Consider the following 26,632-nt stretch of genomic DNA (forward strand, 5'->3'; position numbering starts at 1 on the left):
AGAAAGAATTATTTAAATCCGGTAAAAAATCAACAAGTTATAACACTTTCAATTTCGGTAGAAGGGGTAAGTAACAAGAAACAGAAAAGAGGCGCAATACCCACATGTGACGTCATCGGGCATTACGACGCGAGCGAAAGAAAGAGATGAAGCGATATCCCCACTTCGCGCCCACTTCGGCACATAGTAATATTTAAAATATGAATTACTGGCTCATTTTTTAACCAATTTTAATGCAGTTTTCGCAGGAGGGTTTCTTTTTCGTATTATTAACTATTACATATAGAATAATGTACGAAATCAAACGCAGGACGGTCCCCTATTGGACGTAAATACGAATAAACGATCCAACGCACAGTATGATCGAAAATGAGCCGAGTATGCCAAATTAATATTATATATTTACCATTAATAAAAACATCTTAGTCAAAATATGTAATTTGAATATCAATGAGCGAAATTACGATTTAAACTCCAAACTATTTCGTATCTACGTACAATTAAATGCGACTCGATTCGACGCACTTCGATTCGGCTCAAATCGACGTAAGCCTAGTATGTATATACAGGGTGTGGCAAAACAAAGGTTGAATTGCAAAGTGTTTAGTATTCCATTGCGCTCGTCTGAGACATGAGATGTTAAATATGTCCAGTAGTTACACTGGCTACAATGTTCTTCAAACTACACAATAGTGACTACACACTGCTGCTTAGCGGCAGAAATAGACATTGCGGTCTCTCACATAATGAGAGACTAGTGATTTTGAATTATGAAACTGGTATAACAAAATATTTATCATATTCACTTAATTCATTTGCAATGTTTAATAAGTCGAGAATAATCTATATTTTGCTTTTAGAGTTGCTATTCTAAATTATTGATGAAAAAATCCAATTTTTATAGTCTCACTTCACCAACAAGTTAGAAATAATATTGACTTTTATTGATACCTTCATTTAGAACCACCCTGTATCTACATTTGATAATTTCATTATTAATAAGTTTAACTATATTATCTACTTCACTAGTCACAGCACCTAAAAACAACATAACTATACAGGATGTTTCGAGATAGGTGGATTTTTTATAACACATTTTATAGTAAAAATACAACTATCGTTATAATGGTATAATGTTTTTTTTTTGTGTTGGGTAATTTCGGACAGCGGGGTAAAACCGTTATATCAACTACTGCTAACATTTGTTTTCCTAATATTCACAATTATGTTACGCAAAATACCGGAAAGTCGCTAAAATACCTTTGTTATAAGTTTAAAAAAACAGTGTTACATGACGCGTTGTACGAACGTAAGTCTGCGTGATAAAACGTAAAGTCCAGCAACTTCTTTTATTCCATCAGCCCAGCGATCCCACGGCCTGCCGACGCGAACATATCTTATTGAATATTATTTGCAATTTTATTTAAGTAATTTGTAACATTTCTTTGCTAATAAATTGGTTACAGTTTAGCAGTTTGATAACCGGTATTACCCGATCCGAACTTACCCTACTATATCCTGACTATACAGGGTGTTTCAAGGTCGATATTCGGTGATACCTACATGTTGTACCAAAAAAACCTTTAGTTATTATATTAAAATATTTCATCCACCCATCTCTACAAATTGGCAATAATTCATTACCTTCAAATGAAAATGATACTTTATAATAATTCATACACTATTTTTAATTATCTAAATATATACCTACCCTCATTTTTGAACTATAAATGCTGGACAAATGGACTGGCAAAATAGACGGTGGTAACTACACAAACGGACTACACCGTATGGAACCCACCTGTCACCCATGAAGTGTCACCCTCCCGCAATGTCAACCTCGCCGGATGTCTTGTAAGATTGACACCACACGAGACCTACCTGTCACCCCATGTGTCACCCCGACTAATGTCACCCCTTCGGGTGTCTCCCTCACTGGATGTCACCTGCATCAAATGACCTCTCAAGATATTAATTGTCAACCTCATCAGATGTCACCCCCGTTGTCACCCTTGTCACCCCAACCCCAGCCACTAAAAGAAGCAACTCTTAGCACTATCAGCGTCTTGCGGTTGCTTCCTGCTATTCTCTTTGTACTGATGGTACCCACCGCCCAGTATGCCCAATAGGATGAGACCGCCGAGTAACGAGTTCGATTTGAACTTGGCCGCGCATTCTTGCGCGTTTTCTGTGTCCAACGTGTAGATCTGTGGACAAAATAATAGGGTAGTTGGGTATTCTTCGGGTAGTCATCTTAGGTAGCTAGGCTAGGGCTCATGTCCTCACCGGTGAGGATCGCGACGCGTTCCTCCCTTTATCTTTATTAAGATTATATCTTCTTTCCTGCCAGCCCGAGCTGGCTTCTTTGCTTACTTTTCGACTTTAATTTATGTCCAACTAGCGACCCGCCCCGGCTTCGCACGGGTGCAATGCTGATACTAAATACACTACAGAAAACTGTGAACGTTGTATATAAAAACATAGCGGCCCGCTCTGGCTTCGCACGGGTATAACATAACAAAATAACAGTATTTCTCCACTATTTAATGGATGTTGTTATACATATAGACCTTCCTCTTGAATCACTCTGTCTATTAAAAAAAACGCATCAAAATCCGTTGCGTAGTTTTAAAGATTTAAGCACACAAAGGGACAGAGAAAGCGACTTTGTTTTATACTATGTAGTGATATAAATTGTCTTCAGTTATACAAGCGAGTTAATTTAAGTAATAATTAAATATTCATGTACCTTGACTTATCATAAGTTCGCCTACGTGATGAATAAAACATTTTATTTGTTTACTTTATGTTTTTTTAATACATTTATCAAACACTTGCTCGCGGCTTCATCTATGAAGTAGTTTTCCGTGATAGTCCCGCTATATTTTCTTTGCCTATAACCTTCCCAGGGTCTTGAACTATCTCCATACCATTCATAAAAATCCATACTTAATTTTTTAGTACCTGATGTGCCAGAATACTTTCCCGGGATAGTCTATAACCTTCCCAGGGTCTTGAACTATCTCCATACCATTCATAAAAATCCATACTTAATTTTTTAGTACCTGATGTGCCAGAATACTTTCCCGGGATAGTCTATAACCTTCCCAGGGTCTTGAACTATCTCCATACCATTCATAAAAATCCATACTTAATTTTTTAGTACCTGATGTGCCAGAATACTTTCCCGGGATAGTCTATAACCTTCTCAGGGTCTTAAACTATCTCCATACCATTCATAAAAATCTGTGCTTAAGTTTTTAGTACCTGATGCGCCAGAATGGCCGAGAACGCGGCCAACGCGCCCGAGTACGCGTGCGACAGTCCCGCCGCTGCGCCCGCGCACGCGAAACACGCGGCACTCACACCCAGCGTCGCCGTCAGCGCGGCGCGAGTGCGAGTCCCGAACGTCAACGCTGTGGACTTGACGCCTACACGGGCGTCATCCGCTTTGTCCTGAGAAAACATTGGACAAACATTCTCAACAAGAGAAGTTAACAAGATTAAATAGTCATCACTTAGGTAGCTAGTGAAAGGCTGGTAGGTTAGCTAGGTTAGGGCTCATGTCCTCGCCGGTGAGGATCGCGACGCGTTACCCTTCTATTTCCCCCTACTCGCCAGCCCGAGCTGGTTACTTCGGTTTGTACCTAGTCTTTTGTATAAACTTTATCCCTAATTTAAAATGTCCATAGTTATATAAGTAATTTTAATAGTTGTTTAGAAATAATAATTATTCTTATTCTTTGTTTTGACGTATCATAAGTGCAACTTTGTTCGCCTACGTGATAAATAAAGTATTTTATTTTATTATTTATTTTATTTAATCCCATCTATAAAAAGAACAAACAAAACGTATGTTTGGAATGTAACCTTTTTATAGCAATCAGTATTTCAGCTTTATTTTCATACTAGCGTTTGCTCGCGGCTCCAACGTGATAGGATTTTTTCAAGATATAATAGAGCCTATGTTTTAAGTTCAACCTCTACCATTATACACGAAAGGGTGGGGCTAGCGGGTGTCCTGACCCCCCTCCCCCCACTGGGCTGGATCTAGGACTACTGATAATTCTTTAATCTCATTGAAAATACACTAATGTCACGCACGATACAATCACATTCTGTTATTTATGTTCAGAGAAAAAAAATGCATTATTAAATTTAAAAAAGCGGCGATAGCCTAGTTGGTTGTGGAATGGACTACTACTACTACTAACGACGGACGGACGAACGGACGAACGGACCCAAACACACCACTGACTTTTCTATAATTATGTATTTGTGAATATCGCTTGCTTTAACGATGAAGGAAAACATCGTGAGGAAACCTGCATACCTGAGTTCTCTTTAGGAATGAGGGTGTGTGAAGTCCTGCACTACAGCGTGGTGGACTAAGGCCTAATCCCTCCCAGTAGAGGAGGCCCAACAGTGGGACAGTATATAATACAGGACTGATATTATTATTAGATATTATAAACGATTACGAGTCTGTTTGACTGGACCTCGACATGAGATTAATATTGGAAACTTTTATTAAAACCGGCTGATAGTACTCTGGTTACCCTTTTAGGATAAAAGCGTAATGTTTTTATAACTAAAAGCTCACCTGATGCGCATATATAGTATCGTAAACTACAGTCCACGCCAAAGACCCTGCGTAGAGCGGGAGACACACTTCAGGGTCTATTTGACCCTGGACCGCACTGTACCCCAACAACGCGCCCCAGTTGAACGTGGCGCCGAGTAAGATTTGCGGGTAGTTTGTAAACCTTTTAGCTAGCGGATACGTTATTACTAGAACTGGAACAGAAAAAAATGAACGGTGTAATGAGTAATGAGAATGAATGGTTGAACGGTTTAATGAGTAATAAGAATGAATGGTTGAACGGTGTAATGAGTAATGAGAATGAATGGTTGAACGGTGTAATGAGTAATGAGAATGAATGGTTGCACGGTATAATGAGTCATAATAATGATTGATTGAAAGGTTTAATCCATACAAAAATATAACGCTGATGATTCTGAATGCTTTAATCGCAAAAACTACTGATTCAACTTGAAAATTAATTTTATTTTATAAATTGTATATAAATAAATGTATTTTATTTATCTAGCATATATAATAATATAATATCAGCCCTGTATTATATACTTGCCCACTGCTGAGCACGGGCCTCCTCTAGTACTGAGAGGGATAAGGCCTTAGTCCACCACGCTGTAGTGCGGGTAGACTTCACACACCCACATTCCTATAGAGAACTTCTCAGATATGCTGGTTTCCTCACGAAGAATTTCTTTTTCATATTATTTTCTTTTACTTATAAAATTGCGGCGATAGCCTAGTTGGGTGTGGGACGGACTGCCGAGACGAATGTCCGCGGTTCAAAACCCAAACGCACCTCCGACTTTTCTAAATTATGTGTGAGTTATCGCTTGCTTTAACGGTGCAGGGAAACATCGTGAGGAAACCTGAGAAGTTCTCTATAGGAATGTCGAGGGTGTGTGAAGTCTACCCGCACTACAGCGTGGTGGACTAAGGCCTAATCCCTCTCAGTAGAGGAGGCCCAGCAGTGGGACGTATATAATACAGGGCTGATATATCTACCCCATTAGTTAATACTTACGCATACTGCTCGCTCCCAACACCACGCTATAACAATTGAGCTGTAACAGCACAGAGAGTGCGAGAGACAGCTGAGCCGCGAGGAACACTGTGGCGCCGGTCATGGACACCTCGCCAGTCACCAACGGACGGTCTTTCGTTCGTTCGACCTGCAACGATAGCCTTACTGATTTTTTTGTACAGACTGCAGTCAACACTGTGGGAGATCTAGGAATGGTATCTTGATCTCTCATAGTTTAACCACTGCAGGGCCTTGGAAGAAAATAAAAAAGAAAGAAAGAAAAAAAAATTAGCTGTTCTCTGAACCACAAGGCAGAACGTAATAGGTACACACCACAGTACAGGGATATGTGCTAAGATGTTTTGATTACATAGATACGTTGTCCGAGCTCAATACTGGCAAGACGAATGCAAGGTAATTGCCCGACATTCACTTAGTCAACCTCCAACCACTGTCGCGGCTAATCGGCTTACTAACTTTTGTATTTTTATAAATAAAATGCCTTCCTGTGTTTTTAGACGATGTACAAATTATACTTCAACTGTGAATTAAAAAAACGTTTCATTTCATACGTTAGTAAAAAGTATACACTATTTAACTTATTTTTAACTAATAAATGCATTTTATTCGACTGTCATGGCGACCTGAGACCAATAAACTAGATGGCCACGGCGGTCGACGCTCGGGAACGCTCGGGTACACTCGGGCCGTATCAATGCGAGCTGCTAGGGCTGTACAAGTATGTGACTATAGTAAAGAGTGCGCTGTTTTATGTGCAATTTTGTTAGTCTATGACGTGTCTATTTGTAAATCGTCATTGACTGCAGCCCTCATTATATGCGAAACAATAGGGTACCGGGCTCATTTTCGTTCTTTACTATTATCAAATATTTACATAATATAAATTATAACACAGAAGGAATTATTAAAATCCGGTAAAAAATCAACAAGTTATAAGTCTTTGAATTGCGGTGGAAGGAGTAATTACCACGAAACAGAAAAGAGACAAAATACCCACATGTGACGTCATCGGGAATTACGACGCGTGCGAAAGAAAGAGATGAAGCGATATCCCCACATCGCGCCCACTTCTGCACGTTACAATATTTTAAATATGTATTACTCCCTCATTTTTTAACCAATTTTTATGCAGTTTTCGCAGGAGTGCTTCTTTTTCGTATTATTAACCATTCAATATAGAATAATGTACAAAATCAAGCAAAGGCCGGTCCCCTATTGCAAAACATTTCAATTATAATTTACATGTAGTAAGCCGACTCTTTTGTTAAAAATATACTGCCCGACCCGGGTCCGAACCCGCGACTTTTACAGTCGTATTGTTATACAACTATGCCACTGATGTAGTCAAACTGTTTACATTGCTTTTTATGCTTACATATTATAAAGTCGAGATATATTTCATGTTTACATGGATTAAGCTAGGTTCCACAAGGACTCAAAAACGAACTGCATTTTCAAAAGCAAGTTCTTTAAATAATTATGTACTTATGAAATCTGTAGTTATTTTTGGTATATGTGTGTAACGTTAGACAAATGAATTCTCCTATACCGGAAATCGAAACAATTGTATTCTTGAGGAATAGGTAGTGTTAAAACATTGCTCGACGTAAGTTGAGGACTGCCTGTGCTTACAAGAACACTTTGAAGCGATTGCCTCTTGAATTTTTGCAAACAATTTTAATCACTAATACGAGATTTTTCAAAAATCCGTCTATTATGTAGACTGCATTTATCTATATATTTAAAAATGAATCCCTATTTCCCTTGGTCACGCCATCACGCGTGAACTGCTGGACCGATTTCATTATTATTTTGTTGTGTTTGTTATTGTCAGGAGAAGGATCTTATGAAAGGAAAAATTAAGGAAGTTGAGCGGAACGTTAGAAAATTTAAGAAAAGTTAATTTCAGCGATTGACAGAATGCGCGCTGCAAATTCGTAGTAATGACGGGACAACGTCTGTCGGGTCAACTAGTCACTACATAGTATAAAACAAAGTCGCTTTCTCTGTCCTTTGTATGCTAAAATCTTTAAAACTACGCAACGGATTTTGATGCGGTTTTTTTTAATAGATAGAGTGATTCAAGAGGAAGGTTTATATGTATAATAACTTCCATTAAATAGTGGAAAAATACTGTTATTTTGTTATTTTATACCCGTGCGAAGCCAGAGCAGGCCGCTATGTTTTTATATACAGTTTTTCTGTAGTGTATTTAGTATCAGCATTGCACCCGTGCGAAGCCGTGGCGGGTCGCTAGTATTCTATAAAGATATCTAAGATTATATAGAGCGGACTTTGGGTAGATTGTGATACTTGCTCTCATGCGATGGTTCAATCTATCGTGAAATAGCAAAACATCAATATAATACTTCATATTTTTCCACATCATGATTTGCACGTTTTCAATGCGAATATTAGCATATTTTCTGTTATTATTTTTGTATTAATATCTAAGGACGCTGTGACATCTCATACGGATATTTCAAACAAGACTTATTAATAACTAGCTTTTGCCCGCGGCTCCGCCCGCGTTATAAAGTTTTTCGGGCTAAAGTTTTCCGTTATAAAAGTCACGCTATATATTTTCCCGGGAGCCTATGTTCTTCCCAGGGTCTCAAACTGTCTCCATACCAAATTTTATCCTAATACGTTGAGTAGTTTTGAGTTTAACACGTTCGGGCAGACCGATGCAGCGGGGGACTTTGTTTTACAATATATTTTTGTAGAACTTTTAAGAGGAACAATCCCGTCATACATTATTGTTGCATAACTTTAACCGTTTACGCAGCGCACGCAACAGAAGCTCTCAAAACTAATAAATTGTCCCCGTTTTTGCATCATGTTTGATTACTGCTCCGCTCCTATTGGTCATAGCGTGACGATATATAACCTATAGCACTCCACGAACAAAGGGCTATCCAACGCAAAAAGATTTTTTCAGTTCGAACCGGTAGTTCCTGAGATTAGCGATTACTGCTCCGCTCCTATTGGGTATAGCGTAATGATATATAGCCTATAGCACTCCACGAACAAAGGGCTATCCAACGCAAAAAGATTTTTTCAGTTTGGGCCGGTAGTTCCTGAGATTAGCGCGTTCAAACAAACAAACTATTCAGCTTTATATAATAGTATAGATTAGTAATAACTTGAGGCACAAATTTGTTCCTAACTATATAGTATAATGTATTTGATATTAGATACCTATGTATTTACAGATTTTTTTCATTTACCTTATTCAATTTACAAGTTTATGTTCATTTTGTTTGCATAGTAATTAAGTAATTATTCTAAACAAATTAATTCAATTAAATATATAGTTTTAATAAATCTAATAACTCCCTTTCATTTATCATGTTCCCTCCATTTTTACACCCAACTTGGTGTTCAAGTTTACCGAACACGCCAACAGATGGCGTTGGTTAAACGTAAAATTTTCACTTATTCCTTCGTAAATAATTAAAAAAACAACATATAATATTTTTAAAAATACAGTAAAATTCCGCATAATTTTCTCGACATATTCGCGTATTTTATAATGTCGCGCGTCAATTGTTGCGCGTGTGAGGGCGTGTTGCGCGCCGTGGCCGCTGCATCGCGGTATCGTTTGGTCAATATCAATTGGTTAGGTCGGTAAGTGAAGGTTGACTATTTGATTAAAAACTGCTGGACATAGGCCTCCTATTAGTCCGATTTTTGGAAGCGCTCGCACTCTTAAGGGTGTTAGAGGCTTAATTATACCTAGAAAATATAATGTTATAAATTATTGAATATTGAATGAATGAATAATAATAAAACAACGGGGATAACCTAGTTGGGTGTGGAACGGACTGCGAAGACGAATGTCCGCAGGTTCAAATCCCAAACACACATCTGACTTTTCTAAATTATGTGTGTATTTGTGAATTATCGTTCGCTTTAACGGTGAAGGAAAACATCGTGAGGAAACCTGCACATCTGAGAAGTTCTCTATAGGAATTTCGAAGGTGTGTGAAGTCTACCCGCACTACAGCGTGGTGGACTAAGGCCTAATCTCTCAGTAGAGGAGGCCCAACAGAGAGACAGTATATAATACAGGGCTGATATTATTATATTATATATAATATTTTTAGCGGCATATAGGTAAGAACTTCACGCGGTCGAACCCACGAGCAAAATCTAGTACAAAATTGTTCCTAAGCTCCAGAAATCTTGAACATTACCTGAGCATCGACATCTCTGTCCCACATGTCGTTTATAGTGCATCCAGCTCCTCGCATAAGTCCAGCTCCAACGAGGAACAAAGCAGCTGTTTGGAGTGAGGTTTGCAGAGGCACGTTCCCGGGGACAGTTGCCAATGCTATCGACCAAGAACAAGGCCAGTACAGGAGGTAGACACCTGGAAATTATGATTTTTTTATTTTTATTTGTTTATCAAAAAAACGGCAATAGCCTAGTTGGTTGTGCAACGGACTGCCGAGACGAATGTCCGTAAATTCAAAACCCAAACACACCTCTGATTTTTCTAAAAATAATCCCGCTGTCGTAAAACCCAAAAGCGTACTGAATTAGGGGACATCTTAATCTCTCCATATATAAAGCATCGATATGTACAGAGTCAATTTGACATTGCGTTACTAAATGAAACCACATACTCGTCTTCACCTTTGCTGACATTGTGCCAAAAATCATCCATTAATAACTAATATTTTCACCAAAAATCCTGGTTTTAGTTTTCAAATTTTCTGATCATTTTGTAGTCTAATGCGAATATGGCGTGTGTGAGTGTATATCTGAGTTAAAGTATGATGTCGCTGCGACGAATTATCTTAGAGTAGTAGTAGTGGCATTAGTGTAAAATTAAAATGACTTTTTATTAATATTTATTTTGTTCGAAACTTACACGTTTTTTATTTTACATTTACGGCTCAAGTAACTTATTGTAGTGTTATATCCAAGTAGATAAGTATGTGGTTTCATTTAGTAACGCGATGTCAAAATGACCCTGTATTAAGTGTTCGGGTAAAATCTTGCATATACACTGTGTTTACAAACAAACCTAATTTAAAACGTCCATAGTTATATAATTAATTTTAATAGTTGTTTAGAAATAATAATAATTGTTCTTATGCTTTATTTTGACGTATCATAAGTGCAACTTTGTTCGCCTACGTGATAAATAAAGTATTTTATTTTTTAATTTTTTATTGCAATTTAAATAAAAGCTTGTAAAACATATACATACCTACAGGCTTATCCCATCTCGCCAATTTGACATACGGCAATATTTTATCCCGCCAAACCTCCTTTCTATGCTCCCTCTTGTCTATACCCAATTTGTCTAAAACAATCTTTGGCGTTGTGGTCTCTATGACTACTTTTTGTCTATGCTGATCGCTGTGCGTCGAATGCACTCTGGTCTGAACATATTGACTGTGGTAACACACGCATTGTGCGGATGAGGGTATTTTCAGATTTTGTAGGAACCTCCCCATTTGGATGATTTGGTTTGATTTGAACATTATGGACTATGGCGGTAACCTGGAACAATTTATTACACATAAATTTTTTGAAAACTACAGAGACAACATGACACATAGATTAAAAACAATAAAAGAACACATTGTTCATTTTATTATTATTTAACTTTATTTATAAAACTATAAAAAAAAACATAACACACAGATTAAAAACAAACAACTCATTATCCACAACAGTTTTAACAGATTACAATATGTAAACAAAAACAAAGATGGCGTGGCGGGATACAAGTACGCACTTACACCCAATAGCCAATAATTACAATTCTTTGAATTGCTCAAATACTATTACATCTTATGTATATAAAAATGAATCCCTATTTCCCTTGGTCATGCCATCACACGTAAACGGCTGGACCGATTTCACTATTTTGTTGTGTTTGTTTTTGTCAGGAGAAGGATCTTTTATAATATTTTTGTATTTTCTAATATTTTATAATGTGGATATTGTGTCATTATTTTAACAATAAAAATGCCACTAAATTCGTTGTTCTTTCCTGCTAGCCTGAACTGGCTTCTTTGTTTACTTTGTACTCTCAACAGTTTTATATCCAATATAAAAGGTCAGTAGTTATATAAGCGACTTTATTTAAGTTATAATTAAATATTCTCATGTACCTTGACTTTAAGCGCAACTACGTTCGCTTACGTGATAAATAAAGAATTTTAATTTTGATTCCGTGCATCTCGAACACATCATTTAAATTTGCAACCAACATTAAACAGACATTTTAACAACAATTAGTATTTACATAAAAATTTTCATAGACAACTATTTTTTTTTTTAAATAATTTATACGCAAGCCTATGCTTCTTCCCGCCATAAATCGTGCGCCGGAAATGTATGAAACGAATACTCAAGGCTATTTGCTCGGGGGAGGGCGTTCAGAGACCGTTATTTATTACACAACAATGTTTAAAACTGGTTTCATATGTCAATTAAACTTGACTCAGAGAGATAACCACAAGGTTATTTTAAAGTATTGACATTAAAACTGACATTATAATATTTAAATTGTGTGCTATATTTTTTTTTTGCTTTGAATGACGAGAAGAGCTTCCCGTTCGCCTGATGGTAAGCGATACGATCCATAAACAGTAGAAACACAAACACCTTGAATTACAAAGTATTGTTTGGTATACCACTACGCTCGCCATATTTTTTTTTTTGTTTCTCCGAGAAAGTGCCTTATATTACTACCGCCCAGCCTTCGTGGGGGGCGACTGAGCTGTTATGCTGGGGTAACCGTGCCTTACGGCCCGGCGTTGAGCCGCCCGGATTTGATGACGACCTTCGGGCGACCGCCGGGCCGAGTCCCTAACCCTATATACACCTTAACCTATGCACGGCCTACCAGCTAAAACTCCGCGGTGGCTCTCTTCGGCGCATTTGGGACGGCTGCGGGCTTCCTCTGACGTTGAAGTGTCTAAGTCTACGACCGCAGCCACCCCTGCGCGGTGCCGCCTTGCGGCCCGTCTCCTATGGGGGGAGGGGGGGGGGCTCAGAAGCCCCCGCGCACCGAAGGACGCCCTCGGCGTCTACGGCAGCGTGAGGCCAACTACACACTGCCGTCCATCCCGGGGATCAACCGAAACATGTGCAAAATTGCACAAAAATGCACTAGGGCGGACAGCCCCCTGCTGCCCGCCGACGACCTCCTTCGTGGCCCCTATTAGTCGCCTCTTAGCGCTCGCCATCCTGAGACATGACATGTTAAGTCTTATGTCCAGTAGTTACACTGGCTACAATGTCCAAACCGGAACACAACAGTGACTACACACTGTTTGGCAGAAATACACATTGCGGTGGTACCTACCCAGGCGGACTCTCACATATGAGAGACTTACCACCAGTTAAATGCTTCATTGAAGTCTTTTTAGAGGAAGTTAAAACATCTGTATTTCTCCGGAATGCGCTCTTTGGAATTCAGATGTCTAGGAATCGTCATGTTTAAAGTCAAACTTCGAGAATACTTGCGTTGGATTTGGCGGACTCATAAAAAATGTCTGGTTTATGACTTTGATATTTTCTATATATTTATAATTAAACTAGCTTTTGCTTGCGGCTTCGCCTGCGTGAAGAGTTTTCCGGGATAAGTCCCGCTAAAAAAGTATCCGATTTAATTATATTTATGGCTCACTATTTTGGTCATAATGGCTTCCACATCAAAAGGTAGATATGTGCCGTCGCGGACTTTTATTGAGAACTATTCAAGACAAACAATCCTACGATATATCATCTTTGTCAACAATAGTTTAGTCAGCGTACGCCAAGATAGCTATTTTTTTCCGACTTACGTGATATGACCAAATTACGCAAAATCATTATGAATTGCAGCCTATTTGTTATTCTGTATAACAAATATTACTTACTGTAAAGTTTCATTCAAATCCGTTCAGTAGATTTTTCGTGAAAGAGGAACAAACATGCATACATACATCCATTCTCACAAAATTTCGCATTTTATATTTTTACCATTAATGCAGAGGTTCCCAGACTTTTTTTTTCTCATAGCCCACTTTTACAATTTTGCTAGTACTTTGTTTTTTTTAGTTTTTGCAGATAATGTGCATCACAACTACCGCCCAACCATTGCATCGCGGGGATTATGTTGGGCTCACAGTGCCTCTTACGACCTCTGTCAATATTATCTGCCTACAGATAGGTGAAGTCAATTCAACATTTCAGTACTTTACTATCAAACCAGGTACATTTTCGTGGACCCCTGCTTATGAATTGTGGACCCAGTTTTGGGTCACGCCCACCTGGACCCCCTCAAGTCTCCCGTGGCGCCTGGGTGTCCATCTGGCCCACTTTAGGAATCAGTGCTTTAATGTATTAACATGCACACACATGTTTTTATCTCTACACCTACTCTTCGGGTAGTCATCACTTAGGTAGCTAGTGAAAGGCTGGTAGGTTAGCTAGGTTAGGGCTCATGTCCTCGCCGGTGAGGATCGCGAAGCGTTACCCTTCTATTTCCCCCTACTTGCCAGCCCGAGCTGGTTACTTCAGTTTGTACCTTTTGTATAAACTTTATCCCTAATTTAAAATGTCCATAGTTATATTAGTAATTTTAATAGTTGTTTAGAAATAATAATTATTCTTATTCTTTTTTTGACGTATCATAAGTGCAACTTTGTTCGCCTACGTGATAAATAAAGTATTTTATTTTATTTATTTTTATTTTACACCTCAGGTTGACTGGCTGAGAATGTCTGTGACATTAACTCCGCCTTTGCATGTATAAAGTGCAATAAATACATAAAAACAAGAAAAGTTATTTTCATTCATTCCATAAATAAATGGCTAGATCAAGTTCCAAGTCATTCTACAAGTTATTGGTTAAGATCAAAGATTATCCTTCCAAATTGAAGTAATGTTTACAAGAATAGACTGTGAAGGACACACACACATTCACCCTTCTAATCCTCAAAATAGGCAGAGATGCTACTGTTGCCATACCATGATGTGATAGTAGATAGATAGATCTAAAGTAAGCAAACACACAGGTTCTAAGTTCTTGCTTTATTTATTTATTTGAACAGCCAACAAAACATACACCAGACTTAGACTTTTAACAATTCACTAAGTAATTGCTGCAGTGCTGTTTTAATTACAGGCTGTTACAGCATGAACATATTAATACATAACAATAAACAATTGGCTGCTCCAGTGCAGTATTATTTTATTTGCCTCAAACAGTATTAATAACAACTACTCGCTTCTTAATAATATTTATAACTGGAGAACCTATTGCCATATCAAGCATTCCAGACTCAAGTCTGATACTGATTAAAAATACCCAATATCACTGTCCGACTTGGATTCGAATCTGAGATCTCAGCGTTGCAATCATACCATATACAACTACACCACTGAGACAGATAGTGAATGATGTTTTTTATTGGTAAAGTAATCAATGCAGACTATATCATTAATTATGTTTACACAAATGTGATATTGAAATTAAACTATATTTCGGATTTTATCAGTTTTTATATTTTAAATTTTCTCTCAATGTTGAGTCCCCCCTGTGACAAAGGCTGACTTAGAAACATTGGGAGAAAGTTATAATATAAAAACGATCATAAAATCCGCAAAATAGTTTCATTTGAATGATAATATAATTATGAGTTAGCAATAACTTTATAAGATCATATCAAATCCAATAGCAAAACCAAAAAAATCTCACAAATGAATATAACAAAGATTAAATGCAATTTAAATATTAAAATTGTAGTAAAACAATTTTCTGTCTTTTTTTTATATTTCAATTTTCTCCTGATGTTTCAGACTGTGGCTTTTATGGTCACGGGGGGGCTTAGGTTTTAGTCATCTTAAAAGTCAGTTACAATATCTACCTACATTTTACAATTATACAATAGTTCAAAAAAATAGTATTACTTCAATGTCTAACATTCATATTGTAAACATAAATCATTATTAATATTGTGTTGCTCTACATTCCTATGCTTTGTACTTCACTAATGTCAAATGTTCTACTTTAAATAGCTCTTTGTTGGTGGCGACTTTTGTTAGTTCCTACTTCGGGTCGAAAATTATTTTAATAAAGTTATGGTAATATAACTCCTACACTTGACATTGGCAAAATTACCAACGGTGGAGCCATTTTAAAAAAAAGAAGAAAGTTTTTTGACAACTTTAATATGAAATATACATATATTCAATAAATAATAACACATAGGAGCAAATATCTTTATCTAACTCAAATTATAATTTAGTTATGGATGTTCAACATTACCAATTAAATATTTTATTAAATAAACATATAGTCTTACTTATAAACTTGTTTTAGCATAAAGAGGTGGTTAAGAATGGTTTAAATAGCTGTCAAAAACATCACCGGTTCCTAGTTCAAACCTTATTAAGAGGCAAGATGGCGCTTGACTTACAGCTGATCGAGTCAATTTGTGTTGTAAGTAAGCATAACTGCAAATTTTTTATAAGTAATACTGATATATTGTAATGTTTTATATTATATTTCATTGCATCTGCAGTGCTAATGTCTCGGCTTCGATACTCGAACAGTGTTGTAGTAAGGAGGATGGATTTTGTGTCCAATATGGTAATACACTTGCCCCCTATCACGTCATTCAATAATAAAGAAGTTGCTCAGTTTTATTTACTTTATAAGAAACATTAAAATGCATGTAGTTCATTGCCTCTAGACACAGTAATTTGATATTTTTTAAAAACAAATGAGTGGAACTCGTTAAGTTTTTAGAAATTCAAATATAGATAAAAAATAGAGATTGAAAAAAATGCCTGGCTACATTATCCACTATTGGACTCAAATCTAGCTGCATATGTTCACGACTACGCACCATTATAAGGCCCTATAAAGTAATGACCTTAGACATAACCCACACTTTTTATTTAGATTTTATGCTTATGACATAATTATAACCTCAAAAGTGTAAATAAAAACATTATTATTTTAATAAATATTGCGCTTACCTTAAACATAAACGTATTTAATGACTAAAACCTGGGATCCTTACAAGTTTATACATTGAAAACCACTTAAAAACACATTCTGTCCATGAAGGTTAATAACACGGAACACATCAGTTACTCGAAAGTAGTAATTCCTTGAAATTTATTTTAACACAATTTTTATTAGTCTTATGCACTTCCCGATAACACAATGGTTTGTTTAATTAACTTTATCAATTGTACACGATTTAAAAATATACCGCCTGTTCAAGCCACAAGATTGTTTTTAATTTTTACTTTTTCATGATATTTGCAAAGGAAAATAGATTAGATTTTTATTAAAGACGTTGAATCACAAAAATAATAAGTACATAATATTTAATATTTTAGTTAATTTCTTTAGACCATATAAAATCCAATAAGAGTCCAATTCTTCGTAAGACTAAAGAGCTGTCAATTAAATATTATCATATCAATATTTCTGAACGTATGGACTAAAGCCGGCATTACATATTCGGCGACACGAGATATGCACGACGTTGCCGAACACAAACTTTAGGTAATTTTAGGTTTCACACTATTTATACAATACCTGTAGAATATAATAAGTAAAAAAACATAGCGCGACAGTAAACAGATTTATTTTTTATGACATTTACATTAATATTATTCTTGCCAAATAATCCGAATCATGTTTTTGCACACAGTCTGAAGGTTGTACGCATTGTCCTGAGTTTTCTACGAATCTGGAAAAAGTTAAAGTTTAATTTTATAAACATTTGGTACAATTCACTCTTTCAATTTCAAATTATAATGTAAACATTTGGTGCACTTTAAATTTTAAATTATCAATACGATTTTATAAGGATAGTAAAGCGTGACTACAATTCATGGTATCGCCACCTAAGTATGATTGAGGTAAAATAATCTCTCAATAATTTCACAAAAAAAATATCCAGCGCTTTCATGATTCATTCTGAATATTCAATGTATATTGTCGAAAAAAAGCTAATTTACAACTTACTTGTACAGTAAAGACAACTTGTGATTATTTCCTTATATAACATACTTAAAGGTTATATGGTATAGATACAAAAAATCTCATCCCAAACGTTATTCGTTAGGCACATTTATTACGTATTATGTTGTGCCTTATTAAAATAGCTTTTATATGTCATACGGGGCTAACGAGCATACGGTTCACCTGTTGGTAAGTGATCACCATCGCCCATGAACACTTGCGATATCAGAGGATATAAACATGCGTAATTAATCATATAATTTCCCTTTTCATTGATAAAAATGTAGTTTCCATCTTAATAAGAAACTATAATTTAGTAACATTTTTTTATCTACATACCCATTGTTGCAATAACATCCGGCTACAGATATCGATAAACAATGTCTAGACTTCAGTCTAATTACTACGTCTGGCTTTATATGTGTTCTATGGTATTGTATAGCTTTGCTTAGGTACGTTAAAATTCGTTTCACATTAAATAATCCATGTCGAAGGTCCATATTCGTGCCCAGAATCTTTTCTAGGATCATCTGAAACCATCGCAAGACTTTTGAAAAAGCCGGATAAATTATAAAAACGTGGAAATTTAGAATATTATTTGTAAGTATTAATAATGTCCTTTTCATCAATATGAAGTCATTATCACATTAAATAAATTAATTAATTGTCAAACAGTCGATTTCGATAACTAATCACAATAATCAGATGCGGTTTTAGGGGGAGAGGGGCGATTAAGCAATCGCCCAGGGCCAGGCGTGTCTGAGGATATTTTTTTCAGATCACCACCCTGTTCACCACGTATCTTATTTACAAAATTGTATCCGCCCGGGACTTTGCACTAGGCAGTTCAGTTCTGCCATTACTTTAAACAAACTGGCAACTCGATAAAGTACGTAGGACAATTTTCATGACATTGATCCGAAGGTAGCCACTGAGTTACAGCGATAGAGAAACAGCTACATTGTTGTGCTCAAACATTAAAATTGCATAAAAAAAACGATACAAAGTATTGCCGTGAAAGACAATTCCAGGACATCCCTCAACACAGCCAATAGAGTTTGCGCACAAGCAGGTTTTAAGCCCTCATTGTATTCAATATTTTAATATAAAACTTACGCTAGTCATCTCCTCCGTAAACTGATATTCAGAATGGGTATATTTATTCAATAAATTGGTAAATTTCTTTATGAAATCGTCATGATCATACTTTCTTCGACAATTTGATATGTTTTTCAAATTGTCGCTATTTACTTCTGGAGGACATTTTACGTCATTTCCGCTGAGCGCCATTTTCATAGCAACTTTTAAACGTGTTAAAAACTTTTTATCTTTAAATATTTTATTGTTTTTGTAGGAATTGCCGTGAACAAAATTGAAATTTCTTCTTACGGGGCGACTAAATATGTCATTTGTTAATGTTTCCGCATGTATTTCTGTCACACTCTCGCGTGTTGTTCTATTTTCATAATTTCGTAAATTAGTCATAAACATTGTTTTGTAATCATATATTTTCAACCTAAAAATAATTATAGACATCATCATCAGCCACACAAAGTCCGCTGCTAAACATAGACCTCCCCTAAAGATTTCCAGATAATAGTCACTTTTATGATATCTGTTAAGAAGCTATCAATACTATATTTATGTAGTCAGCATAGTTATTCAGAAAGAAATAACTTCTAATATACAGACGCGTGTGACTACGGCTAGTAAATGTTTACACCATGTATGCGGAGAAACCTATTGAGAAAAGGCTGAGATAATCGTAAGCATCTCGTTCATTAAATGATTTCAAAATTCTTAAATGGAGTGTATTGAAATATAAATTATTAATGTTCCTTCTTGATAAATGCTATTACTCTGTAAATGATTTCTTACATTAAAAGTTTAAAGGAAATATTTCTACGCTGAAAACGGCACAATACTATGAACTGATTAAAAATATGTAATAAAAAATATTTATGTATGGTGTATGTTTTGTTGGCTGTCGAAATAAATAAATAAATAACTTTTTACAGTTTCCAACAAACAAACGCCACACGTCTCGGCGAGTATGTACAGCCGACGTTGTGACGTTTGTCGTAGAATAATCGCTCTAGCCTCTAGCTATATTTTTTACACATCGACCATCGGGATGTCGTTTAACATTAGGGTCACATAACACACAAATCAATGCAGTTCTTACCAAAAATAAAACAAAGTATATAAATACCTAAATTTAATTAATTTTTATAGGATTTTAGAAAATTTAAAATATTTTTTTATGCTGGGCTTATGCATCTGGAATTGCGTTTTCAGTTTTATATGGGCGTAGCTAGGAGAGGGCCAGGGTGGGCAATGTCCGCCTTAGCTAACTCTAGAAAAAGCTTTGCGCTTACAGAATACAGAGTGCATGCATTGCGGTAAATACCACCATTTTTACATGCTCAGTGGCTATCTTAGCCGGTGCAAAGCTTCGAATAGAAGCAAGAAAGGTTCGGAAATTCAATAATTTCCTCAGTACTCCGAAGCTATAAGATCAGTCAAGGCCCCTTGCATAGCGCGAAGCCACAGGCATGCACCTCATTCGCCTTTCCTATGGAAACTAATTTTGAATTCAGAAACGAATCTGGAAAATGAATAACAGCTATTTTCAATAACCGATCCCGATCTCAATCAGATTTCGAGAGTGAATGAATCAAAATAACTCATTTGTAAAGTCAAAAAAAACTGTTGGTCAATTTTTGAGTTCGTAAAAATTAATTAAGCGGTTAATTATTCGTCTAAAGTAATTTAACTTACCTTTTTACAGCTGTGATAATGTTCCCGCAGTTTAAAGGGCATGAAAATCCGAGAGGTTGCCATGGGGATGCGTGGTTATCTTGGCAAAACACCCTACTTTCTGTAAATGCGTAATATCCTGGATTCAAAGCCTATACCATTTTTAGCAGTGATTTGTGTGCACTAGTTTAAGTAACACTATTTTAGTTTCTTTTCCTCAATCCCAGAGGCGACTTTACCTATTGTGTGGGGTGTGCGCCGCACACGGGCGCAGTGTGTTAGAAGGCGCCGAGCGCCGCTCGCGACACTTTCAATAAGACATGCGTCGCTCGCGACACTGGCGCTCTCAAACAACCTGCGCCCGTGCTAAGGCCGGCGAGCGGCTTCTTTACTTTACACAATAACTTTTGATTGAATATTATCAATATTAAAGATTACATTGTCTGCTAGGGGGCGCCAAGGAATTTCTTGCACACGGGCGGCACATGAGCTAGAGCCGCCTCTGCTCAATCCCTGCATAGATTCAGATACATTTATAAAAGTATCGCACGAACATCACAACTGCTAGATGAAATATTTGTATCCGTCCAAAAAAAAAGTAAAACCCGCCATACTGATCCATGTATGTCGCGTTCCAGGATCAGCCTGTGTGTATTTCGAAAAGATTGGCATAGTATCATGGTGCGTAATCATCTCTTGTCACTCGACACTATCTTAGTTCCTAAAGTATTTTTGACCCTACCATCCTGCTGCTAAAAATAGAAATGCTCACGCCCCCTCCACTCTTCAAAGTGTTCAAAAGGGACCCAGGGGCCTTCCAAGTATTCCTAAGAGTATGAAAGTGACTTTGTACCGCTTTCACACTTACTCAAGCAGATAATGAAAATTTTGCAAATCAGTTATCAAGAGTATGGGACATAAGGTACCTTTCAGAAAAAAATACTGTTCCAGATAGTTAGAATCTGTCAAAATCTATATTAACCCCCTGTACTAAACTTTTCACGCCTTCCTATGAGGCTAGGGCTGCCATCATCTAAATTGCCAACGCCGGATAAACACGACACAAATTCCAGACATTTGAACGAAGTATGGGTTTTTCCTCGAACACTTCTGAAAAAATGTTTCTTTGATACACGCGGGGGCACGGGTGGTGATCGATCGTCGACTATTTTGTCGTGCCTTTTTGTATGCGGATTATAATGAATAATTTTTATCTAAAATTGATTTAAACTTATCGCTTATCTATAAAAAATATTGGATATCCGTTGTCAACAAAAGTGTCCGGGTTGCCCTCGGGTGCCTTTCAAACTAGGACAAATCCGGACGAATGGCAGCCCAATATGAGGCGCATTTGAAAAGCAGTGCTCTATCTGGACCCCAGTTCACTTACAATGCTCTAGATTACTACTGTGTCCGCCCTGTGGAATGGGGGCGTTTGGAGAATTCCACCACGGTATCCCCTGCCTGTCGTAAGAGGCGACTAATAGGGGCCACGAAGGGGGTCGTCGGCGGGCAGCAGGGGGCTGTCCGCCCTAATGCATTTCTGTGCATCTTTGCACATTTGTCGGTTGACCCCCGGGATGGACGGCAGTGTGTAGTTGGCCTCACGCTGCCGTAGACGTCCTTCGGTGCGCGGGGCTTCTGAGCCCCCCCCCCCCCTCCCCCCATAGGAGACGGGCGGCAAGGCGGCACCGCGCAGGGGCGGCTGCGGTCGCAGACTAGACACTTCAACGCCCAGAGGAAGGAATCCTCTTCAATCAGAGGAAGCCCGCAGCCGTCCCTAATGCGCCGAAGAGGGCCACCGCGGAGTTTTAGCTGGCAGGCCGTGCATAGGTTAGTTGTACTCGGGTTAGGGACTCGGCCCGGCGGTCGCCCGAAGGTCGTCATCAAATCCGGGCGGCTCAACGCCGGGCCGTAAGGCACGGTTACCCCAGCATAACCGCTCAGTCGCCCCCCACGAAGGCTGGGCGGTAGTAATAAGGCACTTTCTCCGCGAAACAAAAATAAAAAAAAAAAGATTACTACTGTGTCCAAAAACACAGTATTCAAACATCAAAGCGTCTTCCACTTACCAATAACGTATATTCTTAGAAGAAAAATACACAACACAGTCTTCATTATGACGAAATGAAACGACTTAAGTTATATCTTTTTATTAATTAAGCGTAACAAAGAGGTAATTACAATTTAACGAGACGAGTAAAGCGTTCGCCTGATTAAGTAATTTGCCTACTACACTACATACTACACCACTTTACTGGTCTAGGTCTCTCATATGTGAGAATCCACCTGGGTAGGTACCACCGCAATGTCTATTTCTGTCAACCAACAGTGTGTAGTTACTGTTGTGTTCCGGTTTGAACATTGTAGCCAATGTAACTACTGGACATAAGACTGAACATCTCATGTCTCAGGATGGCGAGCGCAGTGAAATGCCAAACAATACTTTGTAATTTAAGGTGTTGGATGGTGTTTCTGATTATGAGCGGTCGTATTGCGTACCATCAAGCGAAGGGCAAGCTCGTCTCGTCATTTAAAACAATACCAAAAAAAACACCGTTTTTTACTGTTTTTATTTTGTACTACGAGAAACCAGCGAACCGATACTAGAAACCGTGGCTTAGATACTGCGAGGGCCTGAAGAAGAGTGGGAAGGAAATTGGGCGAAGGAAGATTGGGGAAACTATGGGACCACTTTCAGGATGAGTGGAAGGGAAAGCATTTGTCAGGCGAAACCATATTCTTTGTATTGGAAATAATGAAACTGCTCAGTAGACCGTTCCGTCACCGATCAACACCGGCGCGTGCCATGCACGGACAGTCAATTGTAGAGAATATTTTGCCGGTGCCGTTACGCTCCGTGCATGACTTAATGTAATTTATATCTCCGGAATATCCAATGTTATGCTTTATGATTCCCAATATTCTTTGTAGTAACTAAATAAGAACTTTTTTAATTTATTTCCTTTTCAGTCTCCATGTATCTGAAAACAATGGCATTGAATAATGAGAGAAATTAGATAAGACAAAAATAAGCACTGTATGAAACTACTGTATGGGTTAGTATGAGCTGAGCTCCTCCTTTAGCCTTTATAATTATATGTTATATTAAATATCTATGTATAATATCAGCCCTATATTATATACTGTTCCAATGCTGGACACAGGAGAAACTACTGAGGGATGAGGCCTTAGTCCACCATGGTGTAGTGCGGGTAGACTTCACACACCCTCAAAATTCCTATAGAGAATTCTCAGATATGCAGGTTTTCTCACAATGTGAAGGAAACAGCGTATTAATTAAAAACACCAGCCATGCCCAGAACTTCTTGTATGTGGACCAAAATCTACGATTAATGCAATGTCGTACAAGAGTGATATATTTCGATGATATCTATAATTGTTAATATGTCATTTTATTAAGTTTGTGGCGGTGTAATTAGTACACTCATCGCCATCTCTACATCAATGGAACTACGAGAAGACCGGCCGCGGCGCCTCCGACGGTTCCTATTCAGAGGTGGTATATATACTGCGTCGCGCAAATTCTGCAATCGCAATCCAGGATCGTTTATCGCCATCTTGCGTGAATACTATGCGATAAATCACTACTATTGTATTAATACCACAAAGGTCTACTCGTAGTTCCATTGATGTTGACGAGATGGCGGTGTGTATACTTATTGTAAAGTTTAGTTGATTCTCCCTTTATATTTGAACTAATTAAATTTACTTTAAATAATATTACACTAAAAATTAGTGTGGGTATATATATTCTTCAGCTTTATATATATTTGTATAGATTACAATACTTACAGCATCAGCAATGTCTATCCAATCCATAGCTTTGACGATACTATCATTTTTAGATGTTTTTTTGTCCCAATTCCAATTCACAAATTCTTTGAAACCACCAACCACCTGGAATTAAAACAAAGTTATAGTCAGGGGGCCACTTCCATCTACATTCAGGAAGTAATGTAGCTTTGTATAAGTGAAAAAAAAATTGCAGTTCCTGAGATTAACACATTCAAACTCTCCAGCTTCATATATAAGTATAGATAAATTAGAATCAATGTATTTTCAGTGTCTTTTGAACTTTGTTTCAATATTTTCGGAAAGAAAATCGCCCTCATTCTAAAGCTCAGCAGACTATAATTTTAGTTTAGCTGCAGTCATTTTTTTTTTTTTTTTTATATTGCTTAATTAATCAGACGAGCTTGCCGTTCGCCTGATGGTAAGCGATACGATCATAAACAGTAAAAAGACCATCCAACACCTTGAATTACAAAGTATTGTTTGATATTCCACTGCACTTGCTATCCTGAGACATAAGATGTTAAGTCTTATTATGTCCAGTAGTCACACTGACTACAATGTCTTTCAAACCAGAACAAAACAGTGACTACACGATGCTGCTTGGTGGTAGAAATATACATTGCGGTGGTATCTACCCAAGCAGACTCTCACATATGAGGGACCTACCACCAGTAATTAATTAATGATTGTTTTTTATTTGGTAAAATACCTGGAATCTTCGGTCAGCATCTTCTCCTAGAGGCCTCTTGGCTTCCGTCACAACAATAGCTCTGTACCCTTCTGGGAATGTTACTTTCGAACCATCAAGTGGGTGGCCTCGGAATGTACCGGTAAGTTCTGGAAGTAAGGTATTTGTTATAAATATAGGTTAGACGTGCCTCGGTGATGAAGTTGTATTGCGTGTACTGGGTAACATCAATCTGAGGTCCTGGGTTCAAATACCGGGATTCAAATTAGGGAAAGTGATAATACCTACATACTTATCTCTATAAGAAGTTTATAAATATATAATTTGGTGATTCTGGTCTTTTTTTTTGGGAAACTGCCTTGGTTATCACCGGGGGTATCCTGCTAATGATGTACAAGGGATCCCCCGGCTTAGCAACCACGGCAGCCCCATGATGAGTTGGTGGGCCCTACCGCTATCACTGGAGGCGTGGCAGCCTGCAGCTAGACGGTCTTTGGGTCCAGGAGGAAGAAGGGAAGGGATCGAGGGAAGGAAGAGAAGAGGAAGGAGTAGGAGTTACTAGGATGGTTGGAAGGAAGGGAAGGGAAATAATGTTTACAAAACATTAGATAGACCTCACTGTGAATTTAGCAATCGTGAGATATACACATGAGCTGTGTGCCTAGGGTCGCGGCAAATGTTCCCCCGTGCATGGGCGCGCATTGGGTGCGGAGACCAAGCACACATGAATTGCCTTAGGGAGAGGGGTTGATTCTGGTCAGTACCAGCCTGGAGCTTGGAACTTGTAACTGACATGTCGATAGATTCCCTCGCTATCATACTGTGGGATGGAACACATAGGCGAAAAGTAATTGCCTTGGTGGCACCTCCATAGGTCTGCTTATACGGGTGTTCTGAATTTTTACAATTTCAAAATATTTTTAAGATTACCATGGTTTACATTATGCTATTTTTTATTAATTATATCCTTAATTCACAGGGTTCGTAGTTATATGATTGTTTTAATTGTAATAATATTAATACTATTGTTGTAAGTTGCTTTGACATTTAATTAGTGCAATTTTGATTGCCTACATGATAAATAAAGTATTTTATTTTCTGTATTTTAAGTCTGCCAATCTGTATTAGGCTAGCGTGGTAATCTAACGTCTAATCCCTCTCAGTAGTAGAGGAGTCCTGAGGAGTTATTATTATGTATTATTTTTTTAATATTATGATTTTATTTTCTCAACTAAACTAAATCTAATGGTAACTGGTTACTATTAAATAAGTAAAATACAGTTTTATCTTGCTAATACTATAACAGTTTTGGGTTATTGTAATGAATAAAAACTAAAATTATTAAACACTGATTTGCATAATTTTCGGTTCATAGACCACCCGCCTTTTGTACTAGTAAAAGGTCCTTCAGGGTTCTTAGAAGCGTTTAGTTCTTGAAACTTACCTGATTCACTAGTTTCTGTAACGTAGGGTTCAAAATATTTATCAACGTTTGCGGCGCCATCGGCTTCGATTTTGCAAGGTATGTAATGCGCTTTTTGTTCAAAGATTTGTTTATCCTCAGTATCTTTTAAATTGTTTTCCACTTGTATTGACATCTTGAGCAATTTATGGAATTATTCGCTTTATTTTGTACTCTGTTACTCTCAGTATCTGCCAGTTGTCATTTTATCATTTGTCAAACTCGCAAATTCCCGCCATTAGACATTGTTTTTTTTATCCTTC

At 37.5% G+C, this 26,632-nt stretch overlaps 3 protein-coding genes across 3 annotated transcripts; all 3 read right to left on the reverse strand.

The window, feature by feature from the left end:
* Window positions 1-814: 814 nt before the first annotated feature.
* Window positions 815-17,056, reverse strand: LOC115451034 (4-hydroxybenzoate polyprenyltransferase, mitochondrial). The gene is made up of 7 exons (XM_030179222.1): window positions 16,641-17,056; window positions 10,864-11,159; window positions 9,842-10,017; window positions 5,622-5,769; window positions 4,604-4,797; window positions 3,268-3,456; window positions 815-2,207 (listed from the first exon to the last, which is right to left on the reverse strand). Exons 2-7 carry the CDS (start codon window positions 11,138-11,140, stop codon window positions 2,034-2,036), a joined length of 1,158 nt encoding a protein of 385 aa, XP_030035082.1. The 5' UTR covers window positions 11,141-11,159; window positions 16,641-17,056; the 3' UTR covers window positions 815-2,033.
* A 188-nt stretch (window positions 17,057-17,244) lies between these two features.
* LOC119189007 lies at window positions 17,245-22,691 on the reverse strand. The gene is made up of 5 exons (XM_037437539.1): window positions 22,473-22,691; window positions 20,422-20,521; window positions 18,757-19,156; window positions 17,980-18,170; window positions 17,245-17,365 (listed from the first exon to the last, which is right to left on the reverse strand). The coding sequence occupies exons 1-5, from the start codon at window positions 22,516-22,518 to the stop codon at window positions 17,275-17,277; spliced, it is 828 nt and encodes a 275-aa protein (XP_037293436.1). The 5' UTR covers window positions 22,519-22,691; the 3' UTR covers window positions 17,245-17,274.
* Window positions 22,692-22,959: 268 nt separating this feature from the next.
* LOC115451035 (ribonuclease H2 subunit C) lies at window positions 22,960-26,603 on the reverse strand. Its single transcript, XM_030179225.2, has 4 exons — window positions 26,352-26,603; window positions 24,929-25,056; window positions 24,217-24,321; window positions 22,960-23,384 (listed from the first exon to the last, which is right to left on the reverse strand). The coding sequence occupies exons 1-4, from the start codon at window positions 26,503-26,505 to the stop codon at window positions 23,370-23,372; spliced, it is 402 nt and encodes a 133-aa protein (XP_030035085.1). The 5' UTR covers window positions 26,506-26,603; the 3' UTR covers window positions 22,960-23,369.
* Window positions 26,604-26,632: the final 29 nt, after the last annotated feature.

The sequence above is a fragment of the Manduca sexta genome, chromosome 1 (assembly GCF_014839805.1).
Source record: "Manduca sexta isolate Smith_Timp_Sample1 chromosome 1, JHU_Msex_v1.0, whole genome shotgun sequence".
Classification (NCBI taxonomy): domain Eukaryota; kingdom Metazoa; phylum Arthropoda; class Insecta; order Lepidoptera; family Sphingidae; genus Manduca; species Manduca sexta.